The sequence below is a fragment of the Girardinichthys multiradiatus genome, chromosome 5, assembly GCF_021462225.1.
Source record: "Girardinichthys multiradiatus isolate DD_20200921_A chromosome 5, DD_fGirMul_XY1, whole genome shotgun sequence".
Taxonomy (NCBI): domain Eukaryota; kingdom Metazoa; phylum Chordata; class Actinopteri; order Cyprinodontiformes; family Goodeidae; genus Girardinichthys; species Girardinichthys multiradiatus.
In genome coordinates this window covers 38,633,340-38,650,963 of record NC_061798.1, presented here as the reverse complement: position 1 = coordinate 38,650,963, position 17,624 = coordinate 38,633,340, and the positions used below count along the sequence as shown (strand labels likewise).

Genomic DNA, 17,624 nt, shown 5'->3' with positions numbered 1-17,624 from the left:
TGATAAAAGATGCTTTTCTTTTCTTTTTTTTAAACAGATATTAGTTAAAAAAAATTGATAAGCCTTAGCTTTCTCAACGACATAGAAAAGAAAAAAAAGATTAATGCATTCTTGCACAAACCGCCACTTTTGATCAATGTAGAAAGAATTAAGAGAAGATATTAAATATTTGAGCTGTCCAGTTCTGCCTCAGGTATATTTGCTTTATATGGTTTTAGCTTATGATAAAAACATATGTCATCCTTTAAGGAAGTAGATTCGATCTGTACTTTCATGCAGTTCAAGCTTTATAAAGCGCATCCTGCAGGTGGCACGTATAAACGTCTCGGGTGAAAACTTTCTTATAAAGCTGAGTTTCATTTAAAAACATACAGTGATCTTTGTTTAGAAACGCTGCTAATCAACTTTGTAGGTGTGCCCTTTTCATCTGAATCTCCTCTTGTTTCCTTTACCGTTTCATTAGAAGTGGTTAAAGACCGCTTGTTATGAAGGTACGTGGCCTCATTGTTCTGGTCTCCTCCCACGCCAGGTATTTGCCTCGTTGTTCTCAGTCTCTTGACGTTTAACTGTGGCCTAGAAATGATTCATATCTCACAGGTCGTTGTAAGTTAAACATCCGTGAGGTGATGGCTAAGGCTGGAGAAACGGGTCGGGTCGTAGCAGTCATCGGGGATCAAGAAATTGGTTCGGATGGAGAAACTGGTCGGAGAAGGTAGGGGACCCTGATGTATTGCACTCACTAAAAATGACCTGCGAATTAACAACATTTTATCGGGAATAGATTGTGGTAAATTTAATTGTCTTAAATCTTGACTTGGTCAAATTACCCTGTCGTACACTCAGGAGCGCCTGTTTTAGCGTGAGAGCATCTATTTTTTTTTTAAACAAACACAGCTGTGATATTTTTGGAGCGGTTTTTAAAATATGTTTGTATCAATTCAGTAAAGAAGCAGCGTTAAAGCAATATTTAGACATTTATCGCGTTTCCTTGTAGGGGCAATGACTGGTTCGATATTTAATTTTTTTCTTGTTGCAGGAAGTGTTAGTTTTATATTTGCATAAAACATGTAAACCAGTCTTCCTACACTATGTTGCTTTTAGTCTTAGTGTAAAACAAAGCAGAAACAATGGCAAAAACTGTATCTGCATCTTAATGAAGAAACTTTATATCACAATTATTCAGTTAACTGTCCTCAAAACTATTTCCTTGGTATTACCTCTTGTACACCTGTACACTTTTATCAAATGTAACTGTCAGGCTTTTAAACACATTTGTTGTTCTGGCTGGTTTGTTTTGTGGTGACTGAATTACTTTATGAAGGTGGTGGTAGTTTTTCTTTTTGGGTTGTAGAAAACAACTGGTTTAGCTCTAATGAACCAACTAATCTAAGTATATTATTACATTTTACCAGCTCAAAAGTGGTAGATATGTCAAACAGTAAGCCCATAGAGAATAAAACAGCATATATTTTGATTATTAATCACTGGATCCAGCATCATAATAGGTATGCCACATTGATGTAATAGTACCCTGTCTTTCTGCTCTCGGTGGAGGAGGACGCTTTTTCTCTGTCTCCCGCACCCCTCCCATATTTGCCCTGCTTCAGCTCTGTGTCTTGTCTTCTTTTTGGAGCCTCTTCTTGCATATCTTCCAAATTATTAGTTATGGATTTGGTCAGCTGGTCTCTCAATGCAATTGATAAAATTTTCTTGACGAGAAGACAGGGTGAAGGAGAGCCCAACTTGTCCGGACGGGACGTTTTTCTCTGGATACACAATGGACTCCTGGCAGAAGTGGAGGATTGTGTGTTTGTCGATAATGTCAGTCGAGGATGTGGAAGTTGTGTATATAATTGGATGTTTGATATCAGGATTTCTGCTTTTTGGAGTCAGCGGTTACCTGGCATATCGAGAAATTCAGAGAATGTCAGCAGCTGTTCTGGCAATTGTGAGGCTGCCTGGCATGTGTGATGGGATCTTCAGGGCGATGAGCACTCAAACTGAGATGTTACGTGAGCTGAATCGCAGACTGGATGTGATCCTTACACAGGATCGCAGGCAGGTTGCGGTTCCTGGACTCAGGGGTGAAATGGGATAAATCTTGGAGAAAGTTGTTTGCTCGGATCTGGCGAAAGATCAGGAATTTGGCTGTTTGGATTCGCCTTTGAGAAGCACCAGCGAGACTCTCAAGGCTGACGGAAAATTAAGAGTCAGCCTAACCCAAATAATTATTGTTTTTCTGAATCTGGCTCCCCTGCACGGTCTTGATGGCTGGCTATCTTCAACTTCTCCTGGAAGTTATGTAAACATGACGCTCTGCTCCCTCTGCACCCTCCCTTCCCTGAGGACATCTGTGGACCTGCTCAGAACTTTGTGGCCGGTTGATGAACATTCCAACGTACCATCAAGGACAATGGCCTCTGTGACAGTGCTTCATGGACTTACTTGCACACACTCACTTGCACACACACACACATGCTCAGAATAAACATATGCACCCCTCACACCACCTTTACCGTTCCCGGCATGATGTTGTTTTGTAAACTTGTTGCTTCTTTGTGCTGAGGTTTTTTGCAATCTCAAACTGTATCCTGATAAGGATAAAGTGTGAAATATGATTTTTTCCCCTCTACTTTCCTAATGTGGCCTCTTTTCTCATCTAGCAAGGGCAGCGCCTGTGAGTGGGCAGCAAAGCCTTGGTGACCCGTCCCCCCCTTGTCTTGTGTCATGATGTATGTGTGGATGGGTTGTACTGGAATTCTAATTTCCCCTCGGGGATCAATAAAGTATCTTTGAATTGAATTGAATGACCTTCAACTATTTTGATTATTTGTGTGTCTGTACGTGGGTGGGTAAACAAGCAAATGTGTAGAAATAAGTGTGTTGGTGTTGAATGGCTGTATGTGAGTGGGTTTGTCACCTAGAAGTGCACAGTTGTTAGAATGTTGAGAACCTGCAACACACAGCAACCAACAGCAGCAACAGTCAGAAGGCCTCAGTAGCCCCAGGCAGACAGACACAAGGCATCACCCCAAGGCAGCTATACGCACATGCGTAGGTCATCAGTGAAGCACAGGACAGCAGCCACCAAGCCTAAGAGGCACAGGGTGAGATGTAGGGCAAGCAGCCCCCTGATTTAGCCCCATACCATCTCCCAACGCCCAGGCCAAGCCCAGGATCCAGTTCCCTCTGTGGCCAGGGCCCGTACCAACCCCCTGTAGCAAAACTGCTGCTCACCAATCAGGGGAGATCCCCTCAGACCCTCCAACTCGCTGAGTTGGCATCAGCCCACCGTGGCAGCCAGAACATGAAAGGACCAAAGTAGGGAAGGAACATTACTACTCCACAAGATGAGCTAGCCCCTGGGATGTCAGGAGGGAGGGATGCCTACCAGAGCCCAGCGTAGCCCTTCTGTCCAACGGCTGTACCTGCACATCCCCAATAGCCATAGGCCATCTGACAGGAGCTCATCGCTCCAGGACATGCCCTGTGCACCCACACAAATGAGACTCCACCAAGGGGGGCCCTGCATGGTGCTCACCGGCATGAATCACCGTGGGTGCCAGCTTCCCAACTACTCCCCTGTTGTGCCACCTCTGTCCACACCAATACAGCACCTACCGAGGCTAGGGACCCCTCAGAGATCCCTAAAGATGTCAGTGGGGAGTCCCTAAAGAGCAGCTGCCCCCTCCAAGAATGGTTTGAGTTAAACTTGTTTATCATTTTAGTGCAGGGATAACTAGATGTTAGGTGACCAATGTATGATGGAAAAATAAATCATGCAAATCATGTGAAGATATTTCCCAGTTGTTAATAACAATATGTAGGTAAAAATTATTTTAATATTTCTTAGTGGATACTGGTCAGTTTTTTTTTAATTGTCTCAATCATAAATGTGACTGGAGTGTAAAAGCACACCGTAGTTTGAGTTCTGCAAGTCCAGTTTTGCAACCCACTACAATGCTGAGCAGAGCTGAACATAAAAGTTGCAAAATGCTAAAAGTGCATTGCATTGGACATTAACTTCCCTTTTTTGTGCTACATTTGTGTTGGAAAATCAAGCAAAAATCTGCAGAGCAGAATTCCTTTAGTGATTTGAATACATGACAAAATATGTCCTGTAGTAAAGCACAAGTGAAAGTGTGTATATTAAAAAAAAAGGGGACTGTCAGTGGGCTGGTAAATGCAAATATCTATAACGTCTAAAAAGTTGCAAGCTTCTATCATTCAACCATTTTTGATTAGATAAATATAACCTTTTGCATAGCCGGTAATGTTTCTGTTGTTGTGAAACAGCATGCATTGGCCTACTGTAACTCTGTTTGTTGCCTCTGGCCAGGGAGAAAATTAAGCATTTAAAGCAAGATCTGCCATTGTCAGGTTCAAACAATGTCAGTTGTCAGTTTTTACCCAGTGCATAAAACTGAAAACCTCAAGGGAAGAGGGCAACTGAATGTTGGCACAGAAAAAGAAAAAAAGGGTGCAGCAACCGTTTTTCCTGCATGTATGAGCCAATTTTCACTCAGTAAAGAGAAAACCACACCATGGTTAATAAGCAACCAGTTATGAACACTCACTTCCTCTGATCTTTTGCAAATTTTTTTTTTCAAACCTAACATTGAACACCATGTACAACTAAATTGGCAGGTCTTAACAATATACAGTATTTAAGTTTTACTCAAGAAAGAAAGGCAATGAGCTTTTATTGTAGGAAAGAAAGGTGTTTATGAAATATTTGAACAAAACCCTTATTTGAGTGTGAACTACAGATGATGCATGTTTTTAAATCATCAGACAAAGTCATTGACCCCTACATCAATCCAATTCAATTCAGTTTCATTTATATAGCACCAATTACCGTCGTCTCAAGTCAGGTACATACTGTTGAGGTAAAATAATCCTATCACTGATATCCTTGCGGCCTCAACCTCATCTCAGACTGGATGTTGTGAGAAAGAACAGATGAACAGCAGGAAATTAAGATTACACAAGTTTAATTTGGAAAACAATAAATCCAATGATTTCCAATGCAAAAATTGAATACAAGAAGAATAATACAAAGAAAGAAAGATTTACCAAAGGCCTTTAGGAGAGACTCGGGTTAAACACTGAAAGACAGGGCCATGTGGATCATCGGTAGAGGGTGAGCATTAAGTTGTTGCCAGCAGAAGCTTGGACGAATCCCCCCTTCAGAAAGGTGCCACATGCAGACACAGAGTCAGGCCAGGTGTAGCTTCTAGGAAGATAAAAGAGAGAGAACATAAAGTTAAAAGCTGAAATAACAGCAAATAACGCAAAATTGGAGAGTAGTGTGAGAATGTAGCGAAGTGGGTGAAAGTGGTCATTATGTCCTCCAGCAGCCTAAGCCTATAGCAGCATAACTACAGAGATAGCTCAGGATAACCTAAGTCACTCTTATCATAAGCTTTATCAAAAAGGAAAGTTTTAAGCCTAGCCTTAAAAGTAGACAGGGTGTCTGCCTCACGGACTAAAACTGGGAGCTGGTTCCACAGGAGAGGAGCTGATAACTAAAGGATCTGCCTCCCATTCTACTTCTAGAGACTCTAGGAACCACCAGTAAACCTGCAGTCTGAGAACAAAGTGCCCTGTTAGGAACATATGGAACAATCAGATCTCTGATGTATGATGGAGCAAGATCATTAAGGGCTTTATATGTGAGGAGGATAATTTTAAATTCTATTCTGGATTTACCAGGAGCCAATGAAAGGAAGCTAAAATATCATATGATCTATCTTTTTAATTTTGATCAGAACTCTTGCTGCAGCATTGTGTATCAGCTGAAGTCTTTTAACTGCATTTTGTGGACACCCTGATAGTAAAGAATTACAATAGTCCAGCCTTGAAGTAACAAATGCATGGACTAGTTTTTCAGCATCACTCCTAGATAGGATATTTCTAATTTTGGCAATGTTCCAGAGGTGAAAGAAGAAAATCCTAGAAACCTGTTTAATATGGGATTTAAATGACATGTCCTGGTCAAAAATAACACCAAGGTTTTTTACTTTTTTACCAGAGGTCAATTTAATGCCATCCAGGTTAAGTGATTGACTAAGCAGTTTCTTTTTTTAAAGACTCCGGTCCAAAGACGACAACTTCTGTCTTGTCTGAATTTAGAAGCAGAACATTTTAAGTCATCCAAGTGTTTATGTCTTCAAGACATGCTTGTAGTCTATCTAACTGGTTGGGTTCATCAGGATTTATGGATAAGTAAAGCTGAGTATCATCAGCGTAACAGTGAAAATTGATCCTATGCTGCCTTATAATTTTACCTATTGGAAGCATATACAGGTCCTTCTCAAAATATTAGCATATTGTGATAAAGTTCATTATTTTCCATAATGTCATGATGAAAATTTAACATTCATATATTTTAGATTCATTGCACACTAACTGAAATATTTCAGGTCTTTTATTGTCTTAATACGGATGATTTTGGCATACAGCTCATGAAAACCCAAAATTCCTATCTCACAAAATTAGCATATCATTAAAAGGGTCTCTAAACGAGCTATGAACCTAATCATCTGAATCAACGAGTTAACTCTAAACACCTGTAAAAGATTCCTGAGGCCTTTAAAACTCCCAGCCTGGTTCATCACTCAAAACCCCAATCATGGGTAAGACTGCCGACCTGACTGCTGTCCAGAAGGCCACTGTTGACACCCTCAAGCAAGACGGTAAGACACAGAAAGAAATTTCTGAACGAATAGGCTGTTCCCAGAGTGCTGTATCAAGGCACCTCAGTGGGAAGTCTGTGGGAAGGAAAAAGTGTGGCAGAAAACGCTGCACAACGAGAAGAGGTGACCGGACCCTGAGGAAGATTGTGGAGAAGGGCCGATTCCAGACCTTGGGGGACCTGCGGAAGCAGTGGACTGAGTCTGGAGTAGAAACATCCAGAGCCACCGTGCACAGGCGTGTGCAGGAAATGGGCTACAGGTGCCGCATTCCCCAGGTCAAGCCACTTTTGAACCAGAAACAGCGGCAGAAGCGCCTGACCTGGGCTACAGAGAAGCAGCACTGGACTGTTGCTCAGTGGTCCAAAGTACTTTTGTCGGATGAAAGCAAATTCTGCATGTCATTCGGAAATCAAGGTGCCAGAGTCTGGAGGAAGACTGGGGAGAAGGAAATGCCAGAATGCCAGAAGTCCAGTGTCAAGTACCCACAGTCAGTGATGGTCTGGGGTGCCGTGTCAGCTGCTGGTGTTGGTCCACTGTGTTTTATATCAAGGGCAGGGTCATTGCAGCTAGCTATCAGGAGATTTTAGAGCACTTCATGCTTCCATCTGCTGAAAAGCTTTATGGAGATGAAGATTTCATTTTTCAGCACGACCTGGCACCTGCTCACAGTGCCAAAACCACTGGTAAATGGTTTACTGACCATGGTATCACTGTGCTCAATTGGCCTGCCAACTCTCCTGACCTGAACCCCATAGAGAATCTGTGGGATATTGTGAAGAGAACGTTGAGAGACTCAAGACCCAACACTCTGGATGAGCTAAAGGCCGCTATCGAAGCATCCTGGGCCTCCATAAGACCTCAGCAGTGCCCCAGGCTGATTGCCTCCATGCCACGCCGCATTGAAGCAGTCATTTCTGTCAAAGGATTCCCGACCAAGTATTGAGTGTATAACTGTACATGATTATTTGAAGGTTGACGTTTTTTGTATTAAAAACACTTTTCTTTTATTGGTCGGATGAAATATGCTAATTTTGTGAGATAGGAATTTTGGGTTTTCATGAGCTGTATGCCAAAATCATCCGTATTAAGACAATAAAAGACCTGAAATATTTCAGTTAGTGTGCAATGAATCTAAAATATATGAATGTTAAATTTTCATCATTACATTATGGAAAATAATGAACTTTATCACAATATGCTAATATTTTGAGAAGGACCAGTAGTAAAGAGAATTGACCCAAGTACTGAACCCTGAGGTACTCCACAATTAACCCTGGAGTTTAAAGTTGATTTATCATTTACATGAACAAACTGGAATCTGTCAGACAAATAAAATTTAAACCAGCCTAGCGCTGATCCCTACAGAATATTCCAGCCTTTCTAAGATAATATTGTGATCGACTGTATCAAATGCACCATTGAGATCTAAGAGGACAAGTACAGACACAAGTCCATTATCTGAGGCAATAAGAATATCATTAGTGACTTTCAGCAGAGCTGTTTCAGTGCTATGATGAGCTCTGAAGCCTGACTGAAACTCTTGAAACAGGTCATTGCTGTATAAATACTCACACATTTGATTAGCAACTATTTTCTTACACACCTTGAATATTTCATGGTTTGTCATGTTACAGCGACTAACATCAATGCATTTTGTTCTGATTTTATGTAATAGGCTAACCCAAAGTAGTATGTAATGAAAAGAAAATGATTAATGGAATTCAAATTCTTCTATAAATTAAACCCCAAGAAGAAAAACATCTTGTTGCAATAACAGGTCTCTATCAGTTTTGTGCATTTTGAGACTTCGCCTATTTTTCTTAGCAAATTAGTGCAAGCTCAGTCAGACTGGATAGAGAAGAAAAGGTGTACAACAATTTGCAAATCTTGCCACAGGTTGTTAATTGGATTTATGTTTGGATTTTACCTAGCCCAAAGTAACACATGAATATCTTGCAATCTAAACTGTTCAGTTCAAGCTCTGGCTGTAGTTGATCATTGCTTTGCTGAGAGATGAACTCTGCCTAAGTCCTAAGTCTTTTTACAGGTTTTAACAGGTATTACACAACATTTGGCTTTATAAATCTTCCTATCCACACTGACCAGTTCACTTGTCCCTATTTCAGAGAAGGTGTGCAATAATGCTAGTTTTCCACCACACATAGTGTTTTCATTTAGGCCAGAAAGTTAAGTTTTAGTCCGACCAGAACACCTTCTTCAACATGTTAGTTGTGTCCTCTAAATGGCTTCTGGCTTTTGGGGCTGTGCCACTAATAGCTACCTAGTCGACAGATTCTCCCACCTAAGGTATGATCTCTGCAGCTCCTCAAGCGGTACTATGGGCCTCTTGGCTGCTTCTTCTATTAATTCTTTTCTTGGCCTGGTATGTCTGTGTAGGTGGATGGCCCAGTCTTGGCAGGTATTTTAAAGCGCAATGCACAAACAATGCAGTCACAAGGAACTTAACACGACAAATGGATCAAGTTTAGATATGAGATTTCAGTTTAGATACAACAATATGTAATCAGTCCAGTCTTTTAGACAGAATCAAAGTAAAGTTAAATTTATTTATATAGCGCTTTTCAGCAACAAGGCACTCAAGGTGCTGTACATAAGGAAAACATTACAATGATACAGAAAATCAAATGGAGGTAATTAAAAAAATAAAGAGAATAGAATGATGGCTAAGAAAACGAAAGGAAAATTGGACTGAAGACTTTAATAATGTTTAGATAACAGTCAAAGGCCACTCTAAATACGTTTTTAATCTTGATTTGAAGCATTTTAGGGTTTTTTACAGTTTGCTGGGAGTTTATTCCAGATTAGTGGAGCATAAGAACTAAAAGCTGCTTCTCCATGTTTGGTTCTGGTTCTGGGTATGCAGAGTAGATTTGAGCCAGAAGACCTGAGAGGTCTGGGTGGTTGATACACTGACAACAAGTCTGTAATGTATTTTGGTGCTAAGCCATTCAGAGATTTATAGACTAACAGAAGTATTTTAAAGTCTATTCTCTGAGCTACAGGGAGCCAGCGTAAGGACTTTAGAACCGGGGTGATGTGCTCCACTTTCTTAGTTTTAGTAAGGACGCAGGCTGCAGCGTTCTGGATCAACTGCAGCTGTCTGATCGACTTTTTAGACAGACCTGTGAAGTCAATTGCATATATTCCAAATCAGTCTTAGTAATAAAACAATGCAGTCAAGTTCAGTTTACAATGACAATTGGTAAAAATGTCTAAAGAAAACCCAGCTGAATGCATTGATTTGCTAACTTTGCAGTGAATCCTCCTGAATAAGCATATAGCAACAGTGGAAATTCATTTGCATTGTGTAATTAACTTTGCAGCGATACCTCATACTGATCATGTGGGTGGTGACAGTGAAAAGTAAAACTGCTCTTTAACAACAAGAAACTTCTAGCAGAACCTGTCTCAGTGAGAGCGGCTATCTGCTGCAACCGACCGGGGGTTTGAAAAAACAGCACACAAAAAAATCAGAAGCACTAGTCCAGGAGTACTTTCTATGTAAAACAAAAAAGGTAAAGAGTACATTGCAGCTGTGGTTCAATCAGAATATCAGAACTCCAAGCAGCAAAAGTATCAGAAATTATTTAAAACCTAACAGCTAAGGGAATAAAATACCTCAAATATTGGTTTTGTCTTGCCTTGTGGGCGTATGTAAACCTCCTTCTTGATGGTAGGAGCACTGATGTCAGTGTGCAAATGTTACCGAGGATTGATGTTGCCTCTTAGTCACTTTTGTTCTGAAGACCAGATTAAGGGTTCTCAAATCAGCAACGACAATCTTAGTACAGACCCTAACTACACCTAATAACCTCTTTTTGTTTGCCAAGCTGAGGATACCAAACCAGCACACCATTCCAAAAGTTAAAACAGATTCAATAAAGGAAAAAAAAAACATAAAAAAAAAACCATTACATCCATTCATTTACCTTAGAACAAACGACCTCTGGTTGACCTTCTTATAGAGGACATTTGTGTTTGCCACAAACGTTTATTATCCACTAGCTTATTATCCAGGATAGTGCCCAAATACTTGTACTGCCTGACAATCTCAACAACTGTACCAATAATGAGTGTTAGTATAATTATAGGCTGATTCCTACGGAAATCGGTCAACATCTCTTTTGTTTTGGAAATATTTAGATGCAAGTATAAATTGTCGGACCATTGCCTAAATTAATCTAAAACTGGGCCATGGCTTGCCTCCTTGTCCTGCAAAAGGCTAACAATTAGAGAGTCACTAGCAAATTTAATGATGAACTCAGACTCTATTTGGCTCTGATTCTCATTAGTGTAGAGCATAAATAGCAGGCATTATAAAACACAACCCTGAGGAGAACCAGTTGAGCACACTAGTACCTTTTGAAAAAGTGTTATTAACTAATTTTAGCAATATAGTGGAGGTGAAAGAAGGAAGTTCAAGAAACCTGTTTAATATTGGATTCAAATGATATGTGCTGGTCAAACATAACCTCAAGGTTCTTTAAATTGTTAATAGAGGCCAATTTAATGTTTTTCAGAGTAAGTGACTTCCTATGCAGTTGTTCTTTTAGAGGCTTTGGTTCCATGCTTTTACCAAGTGGAAGCAAGCATATGTAAATACTAGTAAAGATCATTTATCCAAGCACCAAACACCTGTTTTTCTTGTGGTATTCTATGAGTAAGATTGTTCATTAACATGAAAAAACAAAATTTGTTGGACAACTGTATCTCTGACATGATATACTGAGATTAAATTACAAGCAGATATTCTCTTTTTACTAATTAGGTGACCTCTTAAAGCACTCGATGTTACTCAGGGGTGCCTGAGTAAAAACGGCTGAACACGGTTAGTGAATGAAAGAAAAGGGAAAGTGTGCTTGTTATTTCCCTTCTACTTTGCAATTATTCCCTAATAAGTTTTATATGATGCATGAAATCCAAATGAAAGCAAGTTCAAGCGGTAAGAATACTTTGCTAGGCTGGGCTTGTGTTAATTATTTGTTTTGAGTAGATGACTTCCTTTATGAAATGCATCGAAACAATGTTACAGCTATTATTGTGCTGCTGATGTAATCTAATTTGCTTAGATCTAATACGTCTATTCTGTATCATATTTATTTAGGAATGAAATATTAATGAGTTTTAATTGTCTGTTTCTTTTCAGGGAGATCACCAAGGACCTGTGTCGTCTTAAGATTCTTCTGTTTCAGTCCTGGTTTCAGGGACTGCTTGTGCTGTGTTTACTCGTGTTTGTCATATGTTTGGCCTTGTCAGACAATGCTTTATTGTGGTCCAAAAGGTTTTCTCTTCACAGACAGTACTATTTACTTTTCAACCAGAGCTATCAAGCTAGAGCACCTGCTTATCGAGTCCACCCAAAACACAAAGTTACTCTAAATACAATTAATGAAACCACAGAATCTCCAGCTGTGCAGCCTGAAGGTCTTCAGTACCATCAAGCCTATCCAAGCAACTACCAGTTTGTTATCGATAATGCTGAGGTTTGCAAAAACACACCTTTCCTGGTTCTGATGGTGCCGGTGGCACCAAAAAACGTTGCAGCTCGGGATGCGATCCGCCAGACGTGGGGTAAAGACAGCGTGGTTAATGGTGAGGTGGTACTCACTCTCTTCATGTTGGGTCTCGATGGAGGAGCTGATGTCGAGACGCTCAAACAGGAGAATCAGCGGTACCATGACCTGATCCAGAGCAACTTCATGGACTCGTATCTCAACCTGACCATTAAAACTATGGTAATTATGGACTGGCTGGCCACACGCTGCCCTACAGCAGCTTATGCCATGAAGGTGGACTCTGACATGTTCCTGAACATTGATAACCTGGTGATCATGCTGCAGATGCCGGGTATCCCCAAGCTGAACTATCTTACCGGAATGCTTATGTGGAACAGGCCGGTTGTTCGATCAAAGAACTCAAAGTGGTACGTTCCCGAGGAGATGTACCCTGATCCCCAGTATCCCACATACACCCTGGGTATGGGTTACATCTTTTCCAATGATCTTCCTGCTAAATTTGTGAAAGTCTCAAAATATATCAAACCCTTTAATATAGAGGATGCTTATATTGGAGAGTGTATGAAAAAGCTTGGACTTTCACCAACATCTCCACCAAATCCTTCCCAGTTTAAGGCGTATAATTCTGAGTATAATCGCTGTGAATTCTCTAAGATCATTACATACATTCTTGGTTCTTCAGAACAATTGATAAATTATTGGACAGACTATAAGAAGCCTGGACCTCATTGTTAGAACCTTTCACACTACAGATGCAATATGACATCCCTCAGGGTTTAACTTAGTTCTATATTCTCCTGTTATTGAAAAAGACATATGGATTCTACAGTTTAAGGGTAAACTGCAATCAACTTTTAAAAATAAAGCAAGAACTATTTTTTTATTCCTAAGGTATTTTTATTTAAAATGTCTGAAGTTATAATGTGAAGTTATAATGTAAAACGCAGTTAATCTACAGAATGTGAACCGCTACTGGAGTTGTAGTGGGCTACATACTTTTCTGCTTGTTTGTGTAATAGTTTAAAAAAATATATTCAGAAAGCTGACTTGCAAGTCGTTTAAACTGAAGGGTCAACCTGTGCTTTAACTGTTAATGTATAGAAAAACAGTAAAACAATTTGTCAACATTAAAAAGGGCTTGGGTAGAAAAAAACATTACTTGAAGTTCACACAACATAAATTAGTAAAATGCTACAAACAGGGAAAAGCTTACAATATATTAAGTTTGTCTAATTGGTTAATGAGATGAATCAGCTGTACAGTCTATGGGTATTAACAAAGTTTGAGTTTTTTTAAATAAAATGTGAAAATTAAGTTTTTGTGTCAGGTTTTGTTTTCTTTTTGCCTTGATTTTAACTGTTTTTAACTAAAGCCTGATTATGCTTGTATTTAAACCCTTCCATTGTACCTCTGGCCGTACGTTTAGGGTTCTTATCCTGCTGGAAAGTGAACCTCCACCTCAGTCTCAAGTATTTTGCTTTCTGGATTGACATTAAATTAGGTCTGTCTTTCTATCAGCTCTTTCTTCTCCCTACTGAGGAAAAGTACCCCACAACATGATGCTTCCACACCCGTGGGGATGGTGTGTTCAGTGTGATGTGCAGTGTTGGTTTTCCTCCACAGATAACAGATGGTTGGAAAAACCTGCTCAGATGAAACGGGGTTTGAACTTTTGTGATTTCATGCAAGTTTGGCAAACTACAATTGGGACTTTTTGTGAATGTCCTTGAACAAAGGCTGTATTCTTGTCACTCTTGGATAAATGTCAGACCTGTAGATAGTGAAACTGATAGTCTTCCTTAATTTGACGGTAACAATGACTAAGGTGGGCGACAAGTATGAAATAACTCAAAAGTGAAAGCCAAGATGCAGGTTTTCCCTGCAGAACATTTTTTCAGATAAACAGTGTTACTCTATTTGTCAGAGGCAATGATATTATGGAAAAATACAGCACAGTGACTGCAGAAAGAATGCAATTTTGCATTTTAAAGACGTTTTTGGATGCTGCAGTGGACTTTTGACAAGTCGTCATTAGAAAGGAAGCATAAAATTTTGCCCCATAGTTCCTTTTTTTTTAGAGCATTGGCTGGGAGGTTTTAGTTACTTAGTTAACACTTTATTCACATTTGGATTTCAGAGCTAATACATTTGAAGGGTAACCCAAGTGCTCCCTCTACTATATACATCAGATACATCTTAACATGAAAATCTTTTCAATTGGCCACATTTATGAAGATCTTCCATGTTTTACCTGTTGCATCTCCCCTGATTGTATTGTCAGGCCATTTGAAACTGTTTACATTAAAGTGGTCTGTATGCTAGACGACCTGCAAGGGTACTATATATAGAAAATATTCATCTATATATCCACATGTGTGTATGTATGTACATACTATTTTCGGTTAATGTTTGTTTTTTTGTTTTTTTTGAATGGGCCATCAGGTGCAAGTTTTTTTGACCTGCCCAAAGCCTAACCCCTGACAGTGTCAGAAAGGCTATTTGATTCGTTTTGCTAAAGTTTGAGGACAAATAGCCATTACAATATATATATGTGTGTGTGTGTGTGTGTGTACGCGTATGATCATGTACATGTTTAAAAACATAATCAAAGGTCAACTAAAGTATTCTTAAAATATTTGGTGCTGACAGAAATAATAGTTACATTTCTGCTTTGCTTTTTGTCAAGAAGCATTAATAAAATCCAGGATTTTGGTAGAAAAAGGCTGGATGAAACTCAGGTCACAGTAACAGGAAGCACTGCAGTCATTAAATACAACATGTCAACATGAATGAGGTAGCAATGAAATGGAACAGTTTGTTAATGCTTGTCTTCAAAGGCTTTTTTTTACTTAGTTTTTACTTTATTTTCCTTCATTCCTTCACTCCTTAATCATTCCACAGACACTCCACACCAATGTTGAGCCAAATGTGCCACATTCAGAGCAGAAAAACGTGAGATGACATTTTCCATTCATACCCTTCTTTGTATAATCCCAAGTGGCAGCTCTATCATTACAGCTTTTTTGATATATACACCTAAAGGTATTCAGAGTAAACTGGACCACAGGCACTGGTGCAGCTTACCTAAACGTGTCTTCTTGAGTTACACATTTTTCACACCATCATGTGAAACGTCTGGCCAGCAGGGAGCACCCTAAGAGCACTTGCTGCAAGAGCTTGTGCCTTGCTACTGATATAGCATATGTCAAATATGAATACAATCATGTCTTAGTTTTTATTCTGCTATTTATCCAGTGTTACTGTTATGTATAGAGTATGTGACAGTGTAGTTTTCAAAGGCTTGTATTATTCAATTTCTTAAAATGACCCTGGCTTTGTGAGAATAATACATGTCAATCAGTTATGCCCTTTAGTTATTTTATTCTGGCCAGAAGGAAACAGTGAATACAGAGTGCTAACAAGGAGTCAATTGTATAGCAGTCTTTTATACACTTCAGATGTGTGTAAAAATATTTTAAAAAACAGAAGAAGCTTGTAGAGCTTGAAGATTAAAGAAGCAAAGCAGAACAATCTACTAGACATGCAGATGACACATGGTTGTTTTTTGTCTTTTGTTCCTGTCTAAGATACCACAAAGTCATATATTGCCAGATGTTGCTAATATAGAAAGATAGAAAATATTAGCATGTCATGACACTTTTTGTTCCTCAAACACATATTGCTATGAATATTACCCAAGCACATTAATAAAGATACAAATATACAATCTGTTATGAAAAATAACTTTTCTATAACACATCTGGGTGCAATGGTGTATCAGAGCTCCAGTGGTATTGTCTGAAATGCCTTATCAATGCACTTGATTCAAGGTTACAAGACACTTTTTTGAGCTCATTGAAATGAGTTGTTTCAGAACCAGAAATTCACCTGGTTCAAGTTAAGTCCTGTAGGAATTTATTCATAGATCCAGAGATTATAAAACCTCTTTTCTTGAATTAAACCTTTCTGATGCTTTGGAAGCCCTCTGCTGACCTTGGATTTTTACTGTGAGAAGCGACTAAGAAAATATGAGGGAACATCTACAAGAAATGTTAATTTCAGAACTCACATGTAGAAGGTCTGTTCAAGTTTAGATGTATTACAGATTCACTTTGGAGTGAGGCAGCAAAGACCTGCTTTTTCTTACTGATTGTCCCTCTCATAGCTATTATTTGATAAGCTGGTCCAACACAACCCTACAACTTTAAAACCTTTGGAATAACTCTACAAACAGATTCTCCAAGTTTTAGGTAGAAATCAGGCAATTTCTATTATTTCTTAAATAAATATACCCTAGTTTGTTAGGATTTTTTTCATAATGTATAGGAATGCTTTCCTAAGTTATTGGATTCTGCCAGGCCCTGCTCCTGATCTTTCGTCTGATTTAGTCAATCTAAAATCGGCTGCAAACAAAACTAGAAGAGGAGCTGCCAGTGGACACTGTATGCTCACACTCAGAGCGATAAGCTTTGGTCAGTTATTTTCTTTCAAAGCTTCATATCAGTGGAAATCTATCCACTAATCTAGCAGGTAGTCCTCACCATAACCTGCCTTCACAATGTGAATAAATGTTTTCTTTGAGAATCAACTGTCAGCATTAGTCATTTTTATGACATGTCTTTTTAACTTGATTGTGTTGATATTATTGTTTAAGTCATATGCTGGATGCCTTTTTGCATCAGACTAAGGGGCTACTAATAAAAACAAGCCTGCTGGCTGACTGGAGTACATTTAAAGTGTTTATTTGTGTATTAACGTACACTGTCACTTTTCTAAATTAGGAAAAGGAAAATATTAATTGAAACAGCTGGTTTTATATGGGATAAATCAGATCAACTTTAAATGATGGAAGCTATGTATTGACGCCTGTTAAACATAAGTCTCAATTCTGAACGCAGCCGCATTCCCAGGTCTTTGTGCATACTTTTACTATTTATTATTGTAGCATTTTCCTTCCTGGATTTCATTTTGTTTTTTAGCTTAATTGTACAGCTTATACATTAAATATAGAACATGTTCAGATATTGCTTATCTTTACTGTCATATTTTATACCAGAAAACGGCAGCGTTTTAACAGCTGCACAAAGACTTTTCTTTAGTGTTTCAAACATGAAGTCAAATACATTTATATATTTATTATAGAATAAGTTGATAAGTTATTACCTTTTGTTTTTCAATATTTTAAAATCTAATTTTTGCAAACTAATAATCAAAATGTGGGAGGTATTTACAAATACGTCCAATAAGTGAAATGTCTGCAGTTTTTTGAACTGTTAAAATATGTGGAGGTTATGTTCAAGAGAGCAAAGATAAGTTGCGTAGAATGTTTGGGAGCTTTTTGAAAAGAAACCAGCTGTTTAGAGAACTAAAGAAAAATCGAACAAAAACA

General features: G+C 38.9%; 1 protein-coding gene across 2 annotated transcripts; it reads left to right on the top strand.

Moving 5' to 3' along the window:
* Positions 1-295: 295 nt before the first annotated feature.
* LOC124867886 (beta-1,3-galactosyltransferase 2-like) lies at positions 296-13,549 on the top strand. 2 transcript variants are annotated; one of them, XM_047364563.1, is made up of 3 exons: positions 296-491; positions 598-712; positions 11,866-13,549. In XM_047364563.1, exons 2-3 carry the CDS (start codon positions 627-629, stop codon positions 12,968-12,970), a joined length of 1,191 nt encoding a protein of 396 aa, XP_047220519.1. In that variant the 5' UTR covers positions 296-491; positions 598-626; the 3' UTR covers positions 12,971-13,549. The 2 variants fall into 2 exon arrangements, with proteins under 2 accessions (XP_047220519.1, XP_047220520.1); XM_047364564.1 differs by lacking the exon at positions 296-491 and adding an exon at positions 511-529.
* The last annotated feature ends 4,075 nt before the right edge of the window (positions 13,550-17,624 follow it).